General features: G+C 46.7%; 4 protein-coding genes across 4 annotated transcripts; 2 read left to right on the top strand and 2 right to left on the bottom strand.

Annotated features, from left to right (window-relative positions):
* Positions 1 to 32: 32 nt before the first annotated feature.
* Positions 33 to 3,315, top strand: TRUGW13939_06243 (uncharacterized protein; the record flags this gene model as incomplete). The annotated part of the gene is made up of 4 exons (XM_035489397.1): positions 33 to 175; positions 228 to 944; positions 1,005 to 2,549; positions 2,601 to 3,315. 4 exons carry the CDS (start codon positions 33 to 35, stop codon positions 3,313 to 3,315), a joined length of 3,120 nt encoding a protein of 1,039 aa, XP_035345290.1.
* A 1,325-nt stretch (positions 3,316 to 4,640) lies between these two features.
* Positions 4,641 to 5,576, bottom strand: TRUGW13939_06242 (uncharacterized protein; the record flags this gene model as incomplete). Its single annotated transcript, XM_035489396.1, has 2 exons — positions 4,641 to 4,807; positions 4,862 to 5,576. 2 exons carry the CDS (start codon positions 5,574 to 5,576, stop codon positions 4,641 to 4,643), a joined length of 882 nt encoding a protein of 293 aa, XP_035345289.1.
* A 932-nt stretch (positions 5,577 to 6,508) lies between these two features.
* On the bottom strand, positions 6,509 to 9,083 carry TRUGW13939_06241 (uncharacterized protein; the record flags this gene model as incomplete). The annotated part of the gene is made up of 4 exons (XM_035489395.1): positions 6,509 to 6,577; positions 6,644 to 8,469; positions 8,521 to 8,694; positions 8,747 to 9,083. 4 exons carry the CDS (start codon positions 9,081 to 9,083, stop codon positions 6,509 to 6,511), a joined length of 2,406 nt encoding a protein of 801 aa, XP_035345288.1.
* A 719-nt stretch (positions 9,084 to 9,802) lies between these two features.
* On the top strand, positions 9,803 to 10,370 carry TRUGW13939_06240 (uncharacterized protein; the record flags this gene model as incomplete). Its single annotated transcript, XM_035489394.1, has 2 exons — positions 9,803 to 9,811; positions 9,864 to 10,370. 2 exons carry the CDS (start codon positions 9,803 to 9,805, stop codon positions 10,368 to 10,370), a joined length of 516 nt encoding a protein of 171 aa, XP_035345287.1.
* Between the last annotated feature and the right edge of the window lie 10,023 nt (positions 10,371 to 20,393).

The following is a 20,393-nucleotide window of genomic DNA, read 5'->3' as shown; positions in this document are numbered from 1 at the left end:
AGCGATCATCTTTAGTCCGGCAGGGCTTGATCATGGCGTCCACGCAGAGCGACAGAGCTTCTAACGGCAAACCCGTTGAGTCCTCGACAGATACATCGAAATCACAGCTTAAGCAAAGGAAAACGAGTAAACCTCGGCGTGGTTATATCACGTGGCTACTAGCCCTCAGTGTTCGGTACGTTGAACCTATTTTACAACACGAATAGTCGTCTAATCTTTATTTCTAGATTGTTTGTCTGGTATACAGTCCTCACGCCCTTTTTCAAATGCCCATCGAATCTATCCGAATTAAACGACTCTTCTCCAAGCGTCTGCAAACCTTATTTGATTGCTCGGTCGCATATTGATCCTCACGTCGATCCCTACTACCAAGCGTATGCGGCTCCTTATGTTGAGCGGGCACGTCCATATGCACAAGGCTTTAACGAACATGTATACGCCCCTGCGTCGAAAATCGCGATACGTGGCTACCATACTTATGGTGCCCCTGCTCTCGCTCAAGGACGCGAGTACGGTAAACAACAATGGGAGGCAGTTGTATTGCCGCAATTGAAGTCTGCACAAACAAAAGCGAATGACCTTTATACGAGCAATGTTGATCCGTATTTACAAAAAGCCATTCTCGTCTCATCGCCATACCTTGATCCTGTCACCAATAAGGCCATTCAATTCAAGGATGAATACCTTTTGCCTGTATATATATGGTCCAAACCTTTCATCGGCAAGGCATACATTTCTGGTCAGGACTTTCTCGTTGAAACCGCAATTCCAGTGGCTCACCAAGCCTGGTCTTCTTTGGTTGTCTTTATTAGGAGCAACCTGCTGCCTACCGTGACTGGCTTATATAGTGAAAATGTGGAGCCGCAACTCGTCAAGATTGGGGAGAGATTGGCCTCATATCGCGAAGGAAGGAAATTGAGAACAGTCGTTGATAAATTCGAAAGGTAAGCAAGTTGTCCATTTTTTATCGTTATTTCATTCTGATTGCTAACCAACCATAACAGCACTTCTGAGACATTGAACACAGAGCCTGTCCCTGTAGCGGAAGAACCTGTCAGTGACACGCATATAACAGTAACTACTTCCAGTTCCACAACTCAAGCTCCTGAAACAAGCACACCCCCGACGCCAGAGCAGAAATTTAAGGATTCTCGAGAACAAGTAGCTTCTGACCTTGAGCTATGGCAGCAAAAGTTTGCTGCTGCCTCTGATAAAGGAATTGAAGATCTGAAGGATCGAATTGAAGAGATTGTGACCAGCCAGCTCGAAAGCGGCGCTAAAACACATGGTACGACCTTGCTCGAGGCTTTGATGGCCGTCCAAGACCACGAAATAGCAAACATTAAAACGCATATCAACCATCTCGTTCAAAATTTGCCCCCGCACCGTGCTCCAGAAGAAGAAGACACGGCACTTGAAGATCTCCTGCAATTTATTCGAGCCGAGGGCACAACAATCAGAGACCGTGCGCACGCACTTAGGCAGTGGCACATTTCCTTTGAACAGGAACTAGGTCGTCGAGTTGACGCTGCCACTAACTCCACTCTCGATATATTGGATGGGATTCGTGATTTTGGACTTCAAGAGATTGGTACGCGGTGGACCTGGATGAACGCCGTAACCTATAAAGATTGGGCCAAGCTCCATGCTCTGAGGAACAAATCCAACGATTGGCACGATCAGATTTACCAAGTGGGTTTGCAACACGAAATGGTTGAAGAAGCCAAGGAGGTGGCTGGTGACATCCTTGCCCAGGGTATGGCTATTGCCGAAAATACCGCCAGAGAACTTTCCCGACTCAAGGAAGTTGGAAAATGGAAAATCCAGGCAAGAGAGGTCAGTGATAATTTCGAAAGCAGAAGCGAAGCACCACCGCCACTACCTGAGCCAGAACCTGAGGTAGAGCCTGAGGTAGAGTCTGAGGAAGAGTCTGAGGAAGAACAAGTGGAGGATGATACTCTGGAATCGGATGAGGAATTTGCCTTCACCGCCAGCCAAGAGACGGATGAACCTGAAGAAACCTCGGTTTCCGATGATACTGTATCCACGGCGATCGAGACTACCACTATTGAAATCGAGTTGGCCGAACGAACTTCTACGGCTGTCGACAACACAGCCAACGCTGAAGTGCCAACCCCAACGCCTTCTACGGATACTGCAACAGAAGAGTTTGAAACAGAGGAGTCCGACGAGTTCGATTCTGCCGAGGAAAACACAATCATTCCTACCAGCAGTAAGGTCTGGGGTGGTGCTGCTGCTCAAGCTGTGCCAAATCGACAGCCAGTGATGGATGACGAAGATGACCATTTTCAGTTTGCTGAACAACTTACAATCTTTGCCGGTGAGGCTGGTGAACGCTTTATAGAAGCTACCAAAGCCGTGAGGGAAGCATTGCTTAGCCAGGGCGACATACCGAAATTCGGTGAACAGGCTCGTGAGCAATACTCCCGCGCACTGGCGGCTGCATCAAATGCTTTGTATGGCGACTCGACGTCTAGCAACGATTTCGCCGAGGCAGCTTCCGAGAAATTCCAAAAGGCCGTTTCAGCGTAAGTTTCAACAACTTGAGTAATTAGTTTTATTACTGACTTATCTGATAGGGCCTCTTCTGCATTCTACGGAGCCCCCCGTGCTGCCTCCAGTGCTGGGCCGTTGGAATCCATCTCATCTATTGCATCGTCTCGTCTGCAAGAAGGCTTGAGTCTTGCCACTGCACAATACTCCAGTCTAAAAGCGACCATCTCACCGACCCCACCAAGTGCCCAGGACCCTGTTTTCCTCGATCCTCAACGCCGTTATTATGAGGCTATTGGAATTGCCCATGATCGTTACACTGCATTTGTGGCTTCAGCATCTGAGGCTGTCTTCCCAAGTCCTACCCCAACACCAGAACCCGTGAATGTCCAGGAAGTTTTAGAGGCCGCAATCAATCAATTCCATCAAGTGTCTTCCCTTGCATCTTCCAGTCTAACGGCCGTCATCGCGGCTGCCAGCTCTATGGCTGGCTCTGGAGGGGATGAGGCCCGTGAAATTGTGGAGGATGCAGTGTCAAAGTACAGCACTGCCATGCTAGCAGCCTCTGCAACGCTTTCCTCGGCTTCCGAATATGCTAGTTCGGCTATCTACGGTCCTGTTGAGACGGAATCCAGCACAACGACAACTGACTCATGGGAGGATTTGGTTTCACGCGCTAGTGAGCACATATATAGCGGCGCGCAAACAACATCCACCCCTTCGCCTGATGCCGCCACTGCGGTTGAAGAATACAACAGTAGTATCAGCAGTGCTACAAGCAAGATCAAGGATGAGCTATGACGGATCAATGAAACCTTTCCTACGGGAGAAATGATACACACTTAATAATGTCAAAAAAAAAAAAGGATCGCCAAAAACAGTGGCGGCTATTTTGGAAAGAATGTTTCGTTACTGTTTCAATATGTTTTCTTTGTCATGTTTCGGAAACCCTTATGATATCCTGCAGTTTATTTTATTTTTACCCTTTTATTTTCACTTTACGCTTCGTTTGGGTAGAAGACTTCTTGTACACTAATTATCTTTGGCCCGGTGGTTGGATTGAACGTTGCAGGGTAGAGAATTTTATGTACCATGATTCTTTCAATGTTTCAAATGTTTCAAATTTGTAATGCTCACGTCTTGATGCTTTGAAATAATGCTATTCTCCTATTGACACTGAGATGGTAAATGCATTTAGCCATGTCGTTATCCTACCGACTTTCCCAATATCTCTTTCATTTCAACCATAGCTAACGCACTATCCTCGTCTCCAGTCAATCACTTACTTCTCATTTGGTTAATAGCAAAGACATTATTGAGGGTCACATTCTTGGTACATAAAAAATGTGTACTTGGTAGTCAGAGTGGTAAGTAGGCTTGTAGTAGAACAAAAGCATTAGAAATCGCTTCAAAATCCCGAGATAGGGATGGTTCCAACCTAAACGCTCCGTGATACTCTCTGCTCAACTCTCTCGTTGCTCCTTGCTGGTGTGGGGGGGTTTTTTTTGCGTAGAAAGGATAGATTTGCAGTGCACCTTGAGAAGAGAAAGAAGATGATCTGGAAGGACAAAACATGATGCAGGGGGAGGGCGTCACACGATTGCCTAATTGGGAAGAGATGGTATATTTCTTCCCAGCCACCTGATTATCAGGTGAGACATGAAATGTTATTTTGAAGATGTATTTGTAATACGAAAGTACCATTAGAGGATCTCTTATAATGCTATTGTACAGAAGAATCTTAAAATTGGACTGGGGACTTAAGGTCTATCGTGCAAATAACCTCACTCATAAAGAAAAAAAACACATGTTCAATACTCTACTACAACAATACTTCCATTTTGGGTATAGTGAATAAATACAGACAAAAAAAAAACACCAAGTGCCAAGCCTTTCAAACTTGGACAGAAGGAGAAGAAAAATAATAGACAGTATAAATAAATCTGGAAAGACAAACATTTGAAAACCCTCACTCTCTTTCTTTCTTTTTTTTTTCTCGTCTCTTCGTCACCATTTCACATTCCGTTTCTTCTAGAATTCCCCGTCTAAGCAAAATCTCTATTGTAGCGTTTAGCCATCAGCTTAGCCCAAGTCTAGCTTTAGTCGTTTTAACCAGCCAAAAAAGCTCAGAGTTCGACTGCAGTGGAAGATCCGCGCGTAGCAGCACCATCGAGCTTCTGCTCAGTCTCTTTCGACATATTTGCCAGGGTTTCCAACATGGCCTCACGCGTGTCGTTGGTCAGTCGGTCCACATCGCCCGGGGTAAGGTTCTTGGTGTCGATGGGAGGGAGAACTGATTCTCGTTAGCAAAAGAATAGTCAGTAATAACGTGGTTTAGGAGACAAACCTTTGATCTTGATTGAGCCTGCAGTGAAGTGCATGGTACGAACACTTAGAACATGTGCGTAGTTCTCCACAACCACGGGCACAACGGGGACTCCCGCCTTAACAGCCAAGTGGAAGGCCCCCTTCTTAAAAGGCAGCAGCTCAGGCTTATTCGTGTAGCTCCGTGTACCCTCGGGGAAAATAAAGACACTCTGCTTGTGAACTTGCATTTCGTTCGCAGCTCCGTCAAAGGCCTTGACGGCAGTCTCGCGGTTCGCCCGATCAATAAAGACTGTGCCAGACAAGGCCATAAACCAGCCCAGAAAAGGTATTGACTTTAGCGACTTCTTCGCCGTGACACTGCAATAAGGCGGGAATATGGTACCGAGCATGAGCACGTCGAGTTCGGTCTGGTGGTTTCCGATGAACACAGCCGGCCGCGTAGATAAGTATTGCTCGCCCTCCACAATATCAAACCGCACACCCGTGGCAAACCGCATAATCCATTTAAAGCTTCGAGCAGTCGCCCACTGCGAAACTCGGCCGTATCCCACCAGGCGAAGAACTATCGATGCAATGACGCCATACGTAGCGGACACAAGCAAAGACACATAAGAGGTCAAGCATCTGGCGATAAATCCCGTCTTGGGAACTTTTGCTGCTGACAGAGCAAATAGCGAGATGGTCAGAGTGAGGTACGAGGCCAATCCCGTGGTGACATAAGAAAGGATCGACATGACCGATATTTTTGGGACGGCGACAATCGTTGAATAAGTTGCAAGACGAAGACCCGGAGATAAAAATTTGCAGTTGCAAGTGCTGTTGTTTTTTCGAAAGAGGTATTGGATAAAAAGAGGTGTTGTGTCGTTTCGTATCTGAGCAAGCTCTTGCAAGCGCTGGGAGGAGGGTGTATTGGTTCAAACTCGGCGGCGACAGTTACCCGGAAATAGCCATGATCCCAGGGCTACTAAACGAGAATTGAAGCTGGTAATCAAGCGAGTTGGAATTTACTCCAGCCCGGCGATGTCGTATAGAAAGGTAGGAGACAAATGGCGTGTGAGTATGTCTGGTGATGCTGGTAGTTCGAGGTCATTCTCCGGCGGAACAGTTGAGGAGGGCCCATGTGATGCTGGCCGTCCCCACAGAAAACTACTTCTCACCGCCTTCCTCGGCACCAGTCCGGGGCAGACTATTAATCCACTACCACAAGACGATTGGATCAGTTTACATGGTGCCTGGCTACATAAAAGGGTTGTAAAAATAATGAGATGCAGAAGCATCGAGGCATTACATTCATTAGTGAAAGTTACTAGCAGTTTTGCCCAAATGACATCATTGACATCATCAACATCATCGCTGAGAAAAATAAAGCATGTCGTGAAGCATGCAAAAATATGGTACAGCGAAGCAAAGGTCACTAGAAAAAAGGTCCCCTAGTGTCCATCCTGGAATATTTCTCGAGGAATAATGCAATCGTCAAACCACAAACTCCTCTTCCGATGTCGATATGCTTTAAAAAAAAAAGACAGCCCACCGCAACGCCAAACTATCGTAATGCATGTCCGATTAGAAAGATTCTCAATCAGTGCGCCAGAGTATTATTATGTAGGGTGTAAATAGTGCGTTCATTGGAAAGCTCCACAGAAAACACTGGATGATCATGTACACATCAAGCCATGTCAGCATCGTCCTCATCGTCATCCAAAGCTTCCATGGCGTCTTTGATATATTGCGCGGCCTGTAAATTCGGGTTAACGACGGCCAAGGCTAGTAAACAGAGAAAGGGGTGGCTGTGGTTATTTACCTTGGGATCCAGATTGAGGGCAGCGGTGAAATGCTTGATAGCATTAGCCTTGTCTTGAAGTACCTTGTACAACTTTCCAAGTAGGTAATGGACATTTGCTTCATCCGGAGCGATATCCTTGAGAACTTTCAGTTCTGCCAAAGCCAATTTGAATTCTTCAAGTTTCATGAGAACACGTGCTTTCCGGAACCTGGCCAGGACCGATTGCGGAGCCAGTGATGTGGCACGGCTGTAATGAAACAGGGCAGTCTTGGGATTGCTCATCTTTTCAATCACAAGACCAATGCAACAAATAAGCACCGCATTGCTTGGGTTGATCTGAACGGCATTTCGGTAATGCTGTTCTGCATACTCTAGTTTGCCCATCTTTTCATACACCTGGCCAAGGCCGTACCACGAGTTGTAATGCCGGTTATCAGCATTTATTCCACTGCGGAATGCATCAAGAGCCTTGTCGTATTCCTCATTGGCGACGTATTCGTGTCCTTGTAAAGCAAATGCATAAGCAAATCGTGGATTTAGCTGTGTAGCTCGCTTGAAGCACTTCAATGCTTGTTCGTGGTCACGCTGGTGTGAGAAAGAGTTGCCAGCAGCACACCAGGCCTCGGGTGATAGGCGATCTGCCTCCATTAGTTCGTGAGCCAGATATGACAGCTCCACATCATGCTTGAGATGCCAAAGAACGGTGGAGTATATCTCCATGTCTTCAAGGCGAAACGGTGCCAAAGTCTTCACTCGGATAAAATATTTTTCAGCATCCGTGTATAGAGCTTGTTCATAATAAGCTCGTCCTATTTGCGAAAGCACCCATGGCGTTTCGCGTTGACCTTGTGGCAAGAGATTCAGAGTCTGAATAGCTTCCGGACATTTATACCGGGCCAGGTTGAAACAACCAGTAGCCAATTTGGCAAACAGATCCAGAATCCAAGAAAGAGCCTCGATTTCCTTTGTACGATCAGGTGCCGCACTTTTGCCCATGTTGCTGATATTCGAAGACCCCGCTGGGCGGCTTTCTTTGCCATCACCATCCGGCCCGCTGGGTATATGTTTTCTATTCCCACTCACTGCACGGCCCATAGATGACGCAGTAGCTGTTCGCCCTTTCGTGCCGGTAGCCCTAACTTTCTTGACCTCCCGTCCCTCTCTGAGAGTAGAGGCGGCTAGTTTGGAAGTTGTGGGCCTTATATGGTTGAGTAGTCGCGTGCTCCGCCGTTGCGGGGCACCTGGTTCAAGAGGCTGTGGCACAGGTTGGTGTGCAACTTGTCCGGAGACCGTCCGTTTCCTTTCACCAATTGAAGGAACAGGAACAGGCTCTTCTTCAATATGAACAGGATTTGAATCTTCTGGCTCCGCTCTGGATCGAATCCGGGATTTCAAAGCCGTGGTTCGCATTTTAGGAGGCGGATCGCCATACTCGGAGTGCTGCAAAGGCCTGTTCCGTCTAGCCGGCGCAAGACGGGGTTCCCATGGATCATTAGAGGACACAGCCCCGTTCATAAGGCGAACATCGTCGGGATCATTCTGAGCAACTGGGGTCTCCATTCCTTCGTGAATCACGGCGGGCCCTACGGATGCGACGCTGACAGTGCTCCCATTGAGTTTTTCCCAAAGCGCTGAACTTCCGTGTGACAAGCTGGAGTCTCCCTTTGAGGAATTGGAGAAAAATGGGTCGGCATTGGGGTTCGTGTTCAGCTGTGTTTGCAAGGGACCATTGTGTGGCACGGTTTTATCAGAAAGCGCCGTAGAATCGGGTAGGGGTGCGGCTTGCACCATCGCGACGAGCTCAGGTGTCAATTTGTACAGGTTCGATACTTTGATATTGACCCCTTCATACCATTAACACATGCTGATGAATGAAAAGCTAGTATTTAACTCACCTGCCTCACAGAGAGCAGTAAATGCATCCCACATGAAGGGATTGAGTTTCAAAGACTCGACATAGCATTCGACAGCTTTGCGAAGATCCTTGTTGGCCTGCCATAGCTTCCCTTGTAAACAAATAACTGCCGCCGCATCGGGGTAATGTTGCCGCCGCGTCTCGCTATGTTTATCTATTGTCCGGTTAGCCATGCACAATGCCTTGGTCAATCACCGAATGCTCACTCCAGTGACTCTTCGAGGCCCAAAGGCTGCGGCTGCGTTCCAACGCCGTGATTCCATCCATATACTTCCCCAGGTCAAGGCACGCTTGTGCTAAAACATAGGAGCATCCAAGGTGAGTGCCGCGCGAGCCAGCATTCCGGCTGTATTCCCAGGCGGCCTTGGGCTGGCCACTCAGTAAGTGACATAACGCAAGTAGGTACGAGGATTCTGATGAACGCGGTTCGTAGGCATGTAGGCGGCCAGCGAGGAAGAGAGCATTATTGATGAGGTTGTTGTCAAGGTGGTAATAGATGAGTTGCCTCAGCTGGCCAGATATGTGAGGGGTCGAAGGCGCCATGTTGGCGACGAGACAGCAGTGGCACTAGGTATGTGACAAAGCGATATACAAAGCGAGAAGAAGGGTCCGGAGAAGGTCACGCGAATGGTCCTACACGCATTGAGCGATGTCGATACGATGTTGCTCAGGTCGCCCAAGAGCCACAACAAAAATTCCACGTAAAATACTGGATGGGGGTACGGCGTTGATCGACTGGACGTCTTGTTTGCTGAATCGGCGACGCTGTTCCATGCGACTTGACGTAGAGACAGACTGACTGCAGCGAAGGTGAGAAAGCCTAAGGCCCGGACTTGAAATGAGCTTAGAGGCCTAAGAAACGCATGTCGAGGTAAGGATAGACGGGATCACTGTTCAAAATAACCTTGCAGGGTGTCGATGAGGGAGTAAGAGGGACGAGGGGCGCGAGGTGAGAGCTGCAGGATGCTGTTTGCTGGTGATGTTTTGGTGCATGCGGCGGAGAGTTGTGGCGGCAGGCGGCAAAGCAGCAGGTGGCGCCGCGCGGTCGTGGAGGCAACGGCCATTCCCGTTCGGTGCGGCTGCTTGCGGCACCACCTGTCTGAACCCAGAAAGAAGTTACAATTATTCCTCTGGGATTTCGGCCTTTATTTTCCTTTGTTCCTTTTTTCCTTGTCGACGTGGGTCTCACACTTTATGCCGTGATATACGTATTACACGAAAGCGGAGCCAATTATCAACTGTTGTAATTGATTCCTTTCGCCATGGCGCAGGTAAATTCCACCACTCTCATCAGAGAACACCGCTTACTTTGACATTCAACAGAAAGCAGCCAAGTCCCTTGCGTCAAAAAACGCTGCCACGCTCAATAGGACGCATCAGATCACCGTCCTTCTGCACTCGCTGTTCTGGGTCCTGCATTTCGTCTTCAATCGCCCCAGTGCTCTCCTGCGATACATCCTGCTCACGTTGCCCGCCCTCGGTATTGAATTCTACCTGGAACGCCTGGGCCGACCCCGCTATAGTCCCCAAGATGGATCGCTGAAACAGTCCGGTGAAGACATGAGTGCTAAGGGCTTGACGGAGTACATGTGGGATGTCACGTATTGGACATGGGGCTGTTTGGTCGCCGCCTGCGTCTTCGGTGATCGTGCTTGGTGGCTGTATTTGGCCGTTCCCTTCTGGTCTGTGTACTTGTTGTGGACCACATTCGCCGGGATGAAGAAAGGGCTTGCCGGTATGGGAGGTTCAGGCGAAGCATCCGGAGAGACCACAAGCAAACGGCAGCAGAAGTTGGAGAAACGGGGAGGCCAGCGTGTACAGCACCGCTAGAGATGTTGAGATGTAGCAGATGTCAATATTGTCGAGTTCATTCATCTCTTGTACATCAGTATTAAACTTATATGAAAGATCCGTCTAGCCCGGCCCGAAAGCAATTGAGTGCCATGCATGCCAAATCTCAATATCAAGGCAACAGAAGAGGGTTGTCGAGGTGACCACCCTTCGAAACTGCGCTATATGCATGTATTTCTGGGCAAAGGCGAAGTATATATAGAGATATCAATATTTGAACCGGTCAACTGATGTTGCTCGAAGTATCGTTCTCTTTGCACTATCAATTGATCAGTTCGATATTACCGTTTAATCGTGGTTAAGTGGACGAGATATTTTGAAAGTAGCAGCAAGACTATTATTGATGGAACATTGAAGTGGAATGGAATCCTCAAACAGATGCAACAAAATGCAAAAGTCTCTTGGATAGTCGATCTATAGCATACATGCACCAACAAAATTTGTATTGCATATATTCCCCGTTTCATTCTTCCTGGGAGACTTTCTCTATGCCTCGTTCGGCTCAGCAACCCGGTTACCCGCTGTCATCCAGGTCAACTGCGCTTAGCTATACTCCATCAATATCTCCTGTTGCTTTGGTCCATTATGGAAAACTCGAAGCTTCTTGTGAGAGACTGGACTGGTGTTGATCTGGGTTGCTTTTTTAACCCTTAATACGATTACTATAATGAAATACCAATAGAAATAGACAAAACTTATAGGGGTTGGGAATGGTGTCAGATATCGTTTTACTACTAAGTGAGATAGCATACGCATTCCCAGCGTCTACAGATTACAGGTTAGACTTTAAAGCGCGCAACTTTTTGACGTCCACAAGTCACAGAAAATCGTGTGTTGCGTGTAGAATAGTCAACAGTGTTTAATATTTCTTTGATTTCATCTAGTAGGCCGCTCTTTTTAGCCGTTTCGATTAGCCCAATAATTACTCATCTGGCTTAGACTTTCCATAGTGCCAAAGGCTTAGTCTTCAGGTTATCGAAGGGCAGGAACAGGACAAAGAACACCCGGTCAGGCAAAACGCGTTGCAAACCTGCCAGGCAGGATCATGGTTTTTGCTCGCAGGTCTTCTAGAAGTCTGAGGATAGTTTTCGTCTTATTTTTCTTCATTCCTGGCACCTAAAACGAGTCCCAGTCCCAATGATAAACTGTCGACATATAAATGAACTAGCAAACCCTTACAATTAGGGTTGGCCCTTTTTGTCGTAGCGGTATTCAGTTCGACATAAACAGACCATACTTGACTCGGCCGAGAGCAATGTTCATCCGCCGTGAATCTGCGACAAAGCCAACCAATGTGTCCTTTTTACAGGTGGAAGGCAACAAATATTTCTGCGGCAGCCTTTATATCATCAACTGAATCAATCTGATATGGGCCGGATTGGTTCATAACTAGGAAATATTCATTCTCCACGTTGTTCTGTCTAGTAATCAACCCATGCATCGTCATACTGGGCGAAAATGGTATACATCTCCACGTCGTTTTGTGAGATGAGTACTCGCCTGTGACTATTATCAGTCATAAGTCTCCAAACAAGGATTGGCTTCGTACGGGCAAAGCTTACTGCCTCTCAGCTGATGGGTATTCTTTTACCCAGGCTACTGCCTGAGCCGCTTCCTGCATGTCTACTTGTAGCCTGCTGAGGATTTTCGATTGGCTTTACCAACATGGATGTGAAAATGTTGGCCTCTTAACCTTGGAACGCATCGACGGTAAGGTTCTCGGAGACTGATAATCCGCGCTCTAGCATCATCTTAGCCAACAGATTCCGATTGGATTAAATGCAAGATGGAATCACCCAACTTGGGTATGTATCCAATCTTGAAGTGTAATACCATATCTGAAGTTATTGATATTCCATCTGTTAAATGGCCGGGAAGCAGTGAAAAAGCACCTCTCATGAGAATCTGGTGTTGTTGTTTTCATCCTAGTTTGTGTTAGTACGTATTTATAAACCTATTGATCAGGGTTATATTACCGGGATGTACTTCGTCCTGGCGGAGAGAAAGTCAACCGAACAGATTCTTGAGGTGTAGTATGAGCGGAGCTCAGCTCTAATTTGTAACAATGATATGGTGCTGATGAGACATTTGATCCCATGTTCTCGAATACCCAGTCTTGATGGCAGTCGTGGATTTCCGTCGGCATTATGAGGACCCAGAGAGTCTTGGTCCCCTAGGTTGTAGTTTTTTCTGAGAAATGATGTGGAGCAATAAATCACCCGAAGAAAGCCGTTCAAGATGTATGATGTCAATCAAGGCCACTTGGGCTAATTTGGGAATGCGTGTACTTGTAAGAATCGGTTAGTGGTCTTCCTGGATCCCCACAAACCACGAGAGCATTGTTCGACGAATGCTATCAGCAGGTCCAGTCGATCCATGGGGAAGACGAGCATCGGTCATGCGGATAGTGTATGCCTTGCATTTGACTTTCTGCCACTTAGTCTCAAATTGCTTCTCGTCGGCTTCAGTCCACATAGTATCTTTGATGCGGTGTACAAGGCCGTCGGTTGGATGAGCGTCTAATTCGGCATCACGCAGGACACCCTAATTGCTGGTTATGCGTTCGTAGTCGAGTAGAACCTTCAAGCACAAAATAAACCGTCTTGGTCTTTTGGGCCTCGATAAAAGCCTGCATCGTGTCCGGCATCGTCCATGCTGAGACGATGATAAAGAAGCTTCATCAAATCGTTAGTGTTTTGAGCCCATGCTGTTGAGTTCACTGGGGAGAAGACGTACGTAACGTTGAGCCATCTCTGATGCAACGTTGAAACCCAGTTTGGATGCTGATTCCAGTTATCTTGGACAAGTTCTCGCACTCTTTTGGATAACTGGAAATAGTCTCCGCTTCTTCTAATACGAGGATATAGGGGTGTGGCTTCGGAAATAGCTGTACTATAAAAGGTATGACTCGAGGTAGAGAGCAAAGCTGTTTGAGGTCAGTCAAAATTGAAGTTAGGGGGCGAAGACAGGACCGAAGTGTTTCTTTCCATAACAGGAAAACTCGGTCAGGTCAGAATAGGTAGAAAAGTATGACAGCACTCAATAATGGGAATCGGCGGTGACAAGGACCTGCATCCGGTGAACCCTAAACGGACATTTGGAGGCTTCCCCGACCAATGATGGGGACAGGGGAACGTCAACTGGTAGCACAACAACCCCGGTGACAAGGATTATTACGAGGAGGATCTCTGTCGGTGAAGCTTACCCTCCGAGGGCTTCCACTTGAGGGCGGTGTTGAAATGGCGTCGGTGCCGGTTCCAAGATTCGTGAATAGCTTCAGAATCTAGACCTATGCAGCTGTCCACGCCCGGTCCTCCACATCCCTGCAGGGTCATCCGGTCCGATATTATTATGTTGTTCATTTTTAAATATCTCCACTCGGACCGTCGTATCCGCCACCCGGAAGTGTTGCGCGTTTGCATTTTATGGCTCCGATCCTTCCCATCTGTACCGTACACAATAGCTATCAATAGGATCGGTGGATTAAAAATCTCCAACTCTCCCTCTGCATCTACAACGCTGTTTTATGTAACCGCTTGTCACCGCCACACCGCACCGCTCATCATCTGTCGGGCGCTCTTGACGGTGTCGTGATCCTTGTGAACTGTATGCAGCAACTTCCGAATCCAGAACCGCTAACCCGTCGTCTGATTTTATTAAACCCTTCAGATGCCCTCTTTCTCTATTCTATAGATTTTTTCCTGGCATCTGTCCCAAAGGACCCAAGGTCCCTTGGGTAGGCAATCTATGGTATATTTGTCACCAACATTTTATTATTTATTTTTATTCCCTTTCCGGGGAATAATCTTCAAAGTCGTGCCCAGTCCCTTTAGCTTTATTTGTGCTATTTTGACCCGTATATTGCTTCTTGCTGTTCAATTCCTTTATACAAGGGCTATTCGGCATCTCAAAAGTAAGATCATCAATTGATATTGCTCATCCCCCCTGACTACGATTAGCTAACCATGGTCAACACAGTACGTAATACACGACAATTGAATTTTCACCATACAACAATGGAGAGGGCTATTACATTGTGGCCAAGATGGATGTACTTGATGTACTTCGACTGAGTCCAATGGACCAGGAACGACATCAGTGGTACAATGCCACTTTCCCACGGGACTTGTTCAACTGCCGGCCTCGAAACCATCGCTCTTCGTTCGACTCACGAGACGTTTTCGCAATAGAGGATGAGGTGCCTCGACAATGAACCTAACACGCATGATAAATATTTATGTGGGCTTCCAGAAACTCGAGAACAATATACCGACTGATTATCATCATCGCATAGAGTGGAATACAAGTGGAATACAATTGGTCCGCACATTTCACGCAACACATACTGTCCCCTATCATAAGCCAATTTATAAACATTAGTTCCTGGAATGAAACAGGTAAACTGCCCCATCCCTAGCCATGTGTAATGAGGTGTTTCGAGTTCTAACGCTTTCCAAAGGTTGGGACGATAAGGTGATCGCTGGTCTCTTGGATCAAAAGCCATTTTAAGAATCCAAGCTCAGAGTCCCAAAATCAGATTCTTTTATTGGTCTGACCGAATTGTCCATGCTTGGTGCCCTTGAATTCACTTTGATAGGCAATGGAGCAACACGGATGTTCCGCGGCCTGGAAGAATGGGAACTGTCGATCTTGCTTCCTATCGGAATTCAATACATCCCTTCCACTGTTATCTCTCGCAATGCCTGTGTTATTTCCATACAGACTGGCAGAGGTTACTACCCTCGAGAGCGGTCTATACCTATCTACAATATATCCAACATCAGATAAACTACACAGACGGCCGCAATTCTCAGCCTTTACCACGTGAATACGAAGTCAGGCATCGTTACTGTCTGTGGAGCAACCGACTTCGATAACCAAGATTTTCCAGTCAGGATAACTAGGCTTTTTTTCCCCGGGCTTTTTATCTATTCCATTATCAAGATGGAACATATATCGTGTTGTCGGAGCCATGCCTGAGACATCAGGCAGGCATATGACACGTGCGGCCTCACGATCGTTCTAACAAGGTATCAACAGACATTTTCCCATTTGGAACCTCAAGATATCATTCCATCCGATAGATCGAATGCCACGTTTCTATCGCTGGGAATGCGGCCCTTAAACTCGTCTCCCACAACTAGGAAGAGGCCTGGATTCCGACCACACTCATGTTTTCCAGATAGTCTACCGTCATCCGGAGGGCAAAAAGACAAATGGCGGCATGGGTCTGTCGGGTATGTATCAATATCCAGAACTGGATTACATACCCGTCACATGGCCAACCCGTTGGCCATAGCACGTCCAGGCCAATAGCCAGGATCCTGTGACGATTACCGGATAGCCGACATAACCTCGAGATGATCGTCTGGTCGAAATATACCTCCTCATGTTAATTGCTGCTTTCGGTCTTGACATCGAACTATCTCCCACCATCATCTTACGAGAGGCAGAAAAGCAAGAATTCGTTGAGTCTTTACAAGACAAAAAGCCAACCAACCCGCGAAGAAAACAGTACATATATTGCGAGCTACGCCTATCTGCATTGACGGAGAACTTCAAAGGGAAAAGAGTAACTAGCAGAAAAGCTTGGAGCGTCTCGATATGTCATGAAAAATGGAACAATGGGCTCGAGTAATGTTTCTATGTCAGTCGAGGTTGACGTTTCGGAAGGAAGTCTTTGAGCTGGAGGGAACAACTAGACTCCCGGTTCACAAGTCCTTCCTCGCAAGATAATAGGGGCAAACCCCAAAAAGACTTCAAAGAAGTGATCCTATTTATAAAAGATGCAGGATTTGCTACGGCGATCACGATCACTTGGGTGTGGTTTCTGGTAGAAACCGGTGTACCCCTGTATGACTCGAAAAATATCGCTCAGGAGGGAGTCTCCATGTCAGGAGTAACAAGCTCTCCTTGAAGGCTTTTCAAAAATGGTCCCCAGAGAGGTACGGGACTGACCAGAACGCAAGAAGACGACCAAAGTTGCAGACACAAGCTCTGATTGAGGAAATTACACGTGCTGCAAATTCCATAGTCAAATTGGAAAGGAAGGAATGCAATGACAAATGGCACAAAGGCGAAAAAATTGGGAGAAAAAAAAATAGAATCTTGCAGTTATGTCCAAGTTCTTCTGAAGCAATATTCTCCTTCTCCTTTACAATGTCGCCAGATCGATGAGAAGGACCAACACTTTCTCGTCAATCGTACCCATTCTGATGACTGCCGCGAACTCGTTATCATCTACAAGATTGTTACCTGCCAAATCAAAGACGCTGTGGGAGCCGTTACAAGCACTGGATGTTCAGGTTGAAATACAATGAAAACGAACTAGCCATATCCAACTCTTCATTACTTCGTCTGGGATCATGGATACACGGATAAGGAGTATGAGATGAAGAATAAACTTGTCTTCATATCTGTTCTTGAAAAAGAAGTAGACTCACTCTTATTGAATCTCCTAGAGATGTGGTGTTGTCTAATTCTACAAACACTTACGAAGAACGGTCTTCTGGCTTCCCAACTGGGATGGTCGCGCCTAACGCTGGAATGCATCTAAATGTCACTCTGCTCATTTTTCAGATTCGCCGCCTTTATGCAGCACCTTCTTTTGCGAAAGTTCACCCGCAATTTTGATGACAGTTTAGATGAGTTTCTAGACTACTTAGAAGCTTCTTGGGAAACCATGCAAGATTGTACTGCCTGGGAAGCCCTCCGACAACCAATTGTCGACTGGATTCAAGCGCAAGAATGTCTGAGACTTGCTCGTGGACTAGTATCAATTGATGTCTTTCTTTGCCCATTTACCACTGCTCATAGATACTTCGGATGTGTTTACTTTGCCCTGAAACCTATTTATCTATCTGACAATTGGAAACGGTTAATGGACCAAAATTTCTAGGACGTGAGTATCGCCTTACGATGCTAGCGCCATACTCTACCACCCTTCTCAACGGCCATCGCTCTGAAGACGAATTGTATGCAATTTCTACTTGTCTTTGTCGGTGATTGAAATCAGGTTAGGTACTCAATAAAGCAGTTGTGTGGGAAGACAAGCCTGGAGACAACCAGTCATGCCAATGTTGCAGGGGCGAAACCCACAAGACGACTAGGAACCCCAAAACCATTGGGTCTCCTCTTAGAGAACAAAAAAGCAAAACACGGCACTGGGAATGTTAATTGACTCATATTCCAGTATCCTTGCTCTGAGATCTAGGGACAATGTCAAGATCACCTTGAATCCCAAAGTCGATACAGATACGTCGTCGTCCAAACTAGATCCTTATACGGTGCAACAGAGACCATTGCTACACCTACGATCAAATGTGCAATTCTCAGCTTAGCATTGAAATGAATTAGCTAAGCTCAGCGACACCTACAGCGGGCAAAACATGATATGCATTGCTACCTCGAGCAACTTCCAATACATCATAGTCCTCTGCTCTCCTACGCCCGCACGCCTCGCCCAAACTCTCGCTTGCGGCACATTTGGATGGCCCGGCCCGGTTGTTACTAGTTTATTTTGCGTAGTGACACGACCCCCTATCATTTTACTCTTTCTTGCCTGCCTTTGAAAGGCCCAGTCGAGACCTGCGCGACCATGGAATGTTGGGGTTTGCAGATCGAGTACAGTGTGGTTAGCAACATCAGCTTGTCTTTGCTTCCTGACGATGTACTAAAATTGAAACAACAGATGTCATCACCAGATATGCAGGTTACCTTACCCATCACGGACCATCCCCCCCCTGAGTGTGGATGGCTTGTCTGGTGAACCGGAGGATACCCTTTTCCTCGGGGTTTGGTTCAGAGAAACCAGGCAAGGGTTTTATTTTCTTGTGTGGCCCGCAGCGTCTTGATATGCTCGATGATAATTACACTGGGAGTTCACCTAGAAGGGGCCAGGACGAACCCTAACCTTGCATACGTTCCGCTACGCGGTTGGAGCTCAGTTTGATCTAAAACCCTAAAAAGTCTCATACTCAACACAACAAGCACTGATAACGGTGCTCAGGTCAGTGAAACTCCTCTCAAGTGATACTCCTTATTAGCATCATCTAAACTTACATAGAGAAAGGATCGCTACAAACAAATCCTCCAGTTCATGGATGAGCGGTCGGAGATAATTGAGATGCTGATGCCGGATGGCGAAATTGACGACTTGGAAGTCGATGACTGGGATGATCTCCCAGAGCCTTTGGTTGATTTTATCCAAAGCCAAGATGGCCTCAAGTTCAATGGAGACCGCTTACAGCCTTTTGACAAAGGGTCAAAATGACCGGAACGTACCGGGTTAAGGCTAGACAGAAAGGCATATGTCGTTTTTCCCTCATGACCAATGACAAGCCGTACTCGATGGATGAAACGAAAATCAGACCGGCAAGAGGCGTGAAACGAACCAGCTGAGGGATAACCTCAGCTCGATCCATAAGACATGTCCTGCTGTCCAGTCTGTGATGGTCCCCGTGCTTACCTCCCTATCCCGTTGTATTTTGCGGGCAGGTCAGTGCAAGATCCGGCGGTGGTTCTGTTGTCTCTAGCTCTGGATTTTTTCGCAACATCTGCGCTCTTATACAGCTATCCCACAGCTTTCGCGAACGTGTGTGACTCACGAGTTTGTCTTACGCGGATTACGATGAGTGGAGGGTTTCTTTTCCAACTACGATTATTTATACACAATTGCCATCATATATGCTACAATTATGGAGTCAAAGGGCACATTGATGGGAATTGCACTGTCAAATGTGACATAGGACTGCTCAAAGATAGATTCAAAGGGGTGTTTATTCAGAATCCTACGAAACGAAAGGCACAAGAAGATAACTTGTGAGGTAAGGAACCAAGCGCCAGCGGCAGTCAGTGAGACAGTTCTTTCGATCTCAATCCTTGCAACAAGAGGTATATCAAGTTTATATACCCATAACATTGGTTGCTTCTATACTGCCTTGACGATAAACGTTCGCTGCCACCATCATGCTCCGAAGCGAATCAACAGCAGCATGTGTTTGAAATACAATGAATTTCGTCTATGAGAGACACCAATTGGAGGAATATGGGGCGGTTGGATGATCACTACGAACGTTCGCAACACGATTCGGAATGACAATACACGAACTTGTCACCTCTTCATGGAGAGCGGTTTCGAGAAACAGTTCTAATACGAAAAGGGAGCACCGGAAAACTAGAGACTAGAGCAAAGATAGCTCGTCGAGGTGAATATTTCAGAAGAGCGCTGGGGTCCGCTGGGAAGCGGCACTGAGACGAGAAACTTCGATTAGTTTTGATCTGATCTCCTTGAGTCAACCGAGTTTATTCCAGTGACACATTGCCGCAAATATAAGCTGTATTTATATTAAACTTTGCCTAGACGTATCATTCCTTCTATGTACTGTGTAGTTGATAAAATAGTAGACATGTACTTTGCTTGCGTTGATGCTGGTATAATTCAATATCTCGACGATTTAACAATAAATGGCATACTGACCACGTAGCACACTGCCAATAAGTAGATACGAACATCCAGTTAACTATTTAATCAGGGTTATCAATGTAATTTATTGATGGTTTATAATTTATATGATAGAGATATTTGCTTCATATAGCGTACACATGTCTTGGTCCACGTGAATAGGCTCTCAGACACGTTTTTTGAGAGAAATGCAACTTGGCAGTTATTTTTAGCTAGGGATAAAGTAAACAAAAATATAACATGATTAAGCAAGCCTACATTTAAAATTCCGGCAGTTGTATACAAGAGGTTGAGATCGCCGTTCCACGGAGCATGACCACATCAGATGGCGTCTCGACCCTACACAACTCTGCCAGCGCCAAGCAGTCGGTCCCAGCCAACTCGTGGCAGCAAATATTCGGAGTATAATTTTCGAACCGAGCAGTGCTCAGTGACGTACGTAATTGTGCTGGGCGTCCCTGGCAGACTACCACAATTGCGGGGGGATCATCATCTTGGACATCATCTGATCGACCTCCGCATCCAACCAGCGCCGAGAA

This window comes from Talaromyces rugulosus, chromosome III (assembly GCF_013368755.1).
Source record: "Talaromyces rugulosus chromosome III, complete sequence".
NCBI classification, from domain to species: domain Eukaryota; kingdom Fungi; phylum Ascomycota; class Eurotiomycetes; order Eurotiales; family Trichocomaceae; genus Talaromyces; species Talaromyces rugulosus.
Note: the sequence above shows the minus strand (reverse complement) of the source record. Positions and strands in the feature narration are given on the sequence as shown.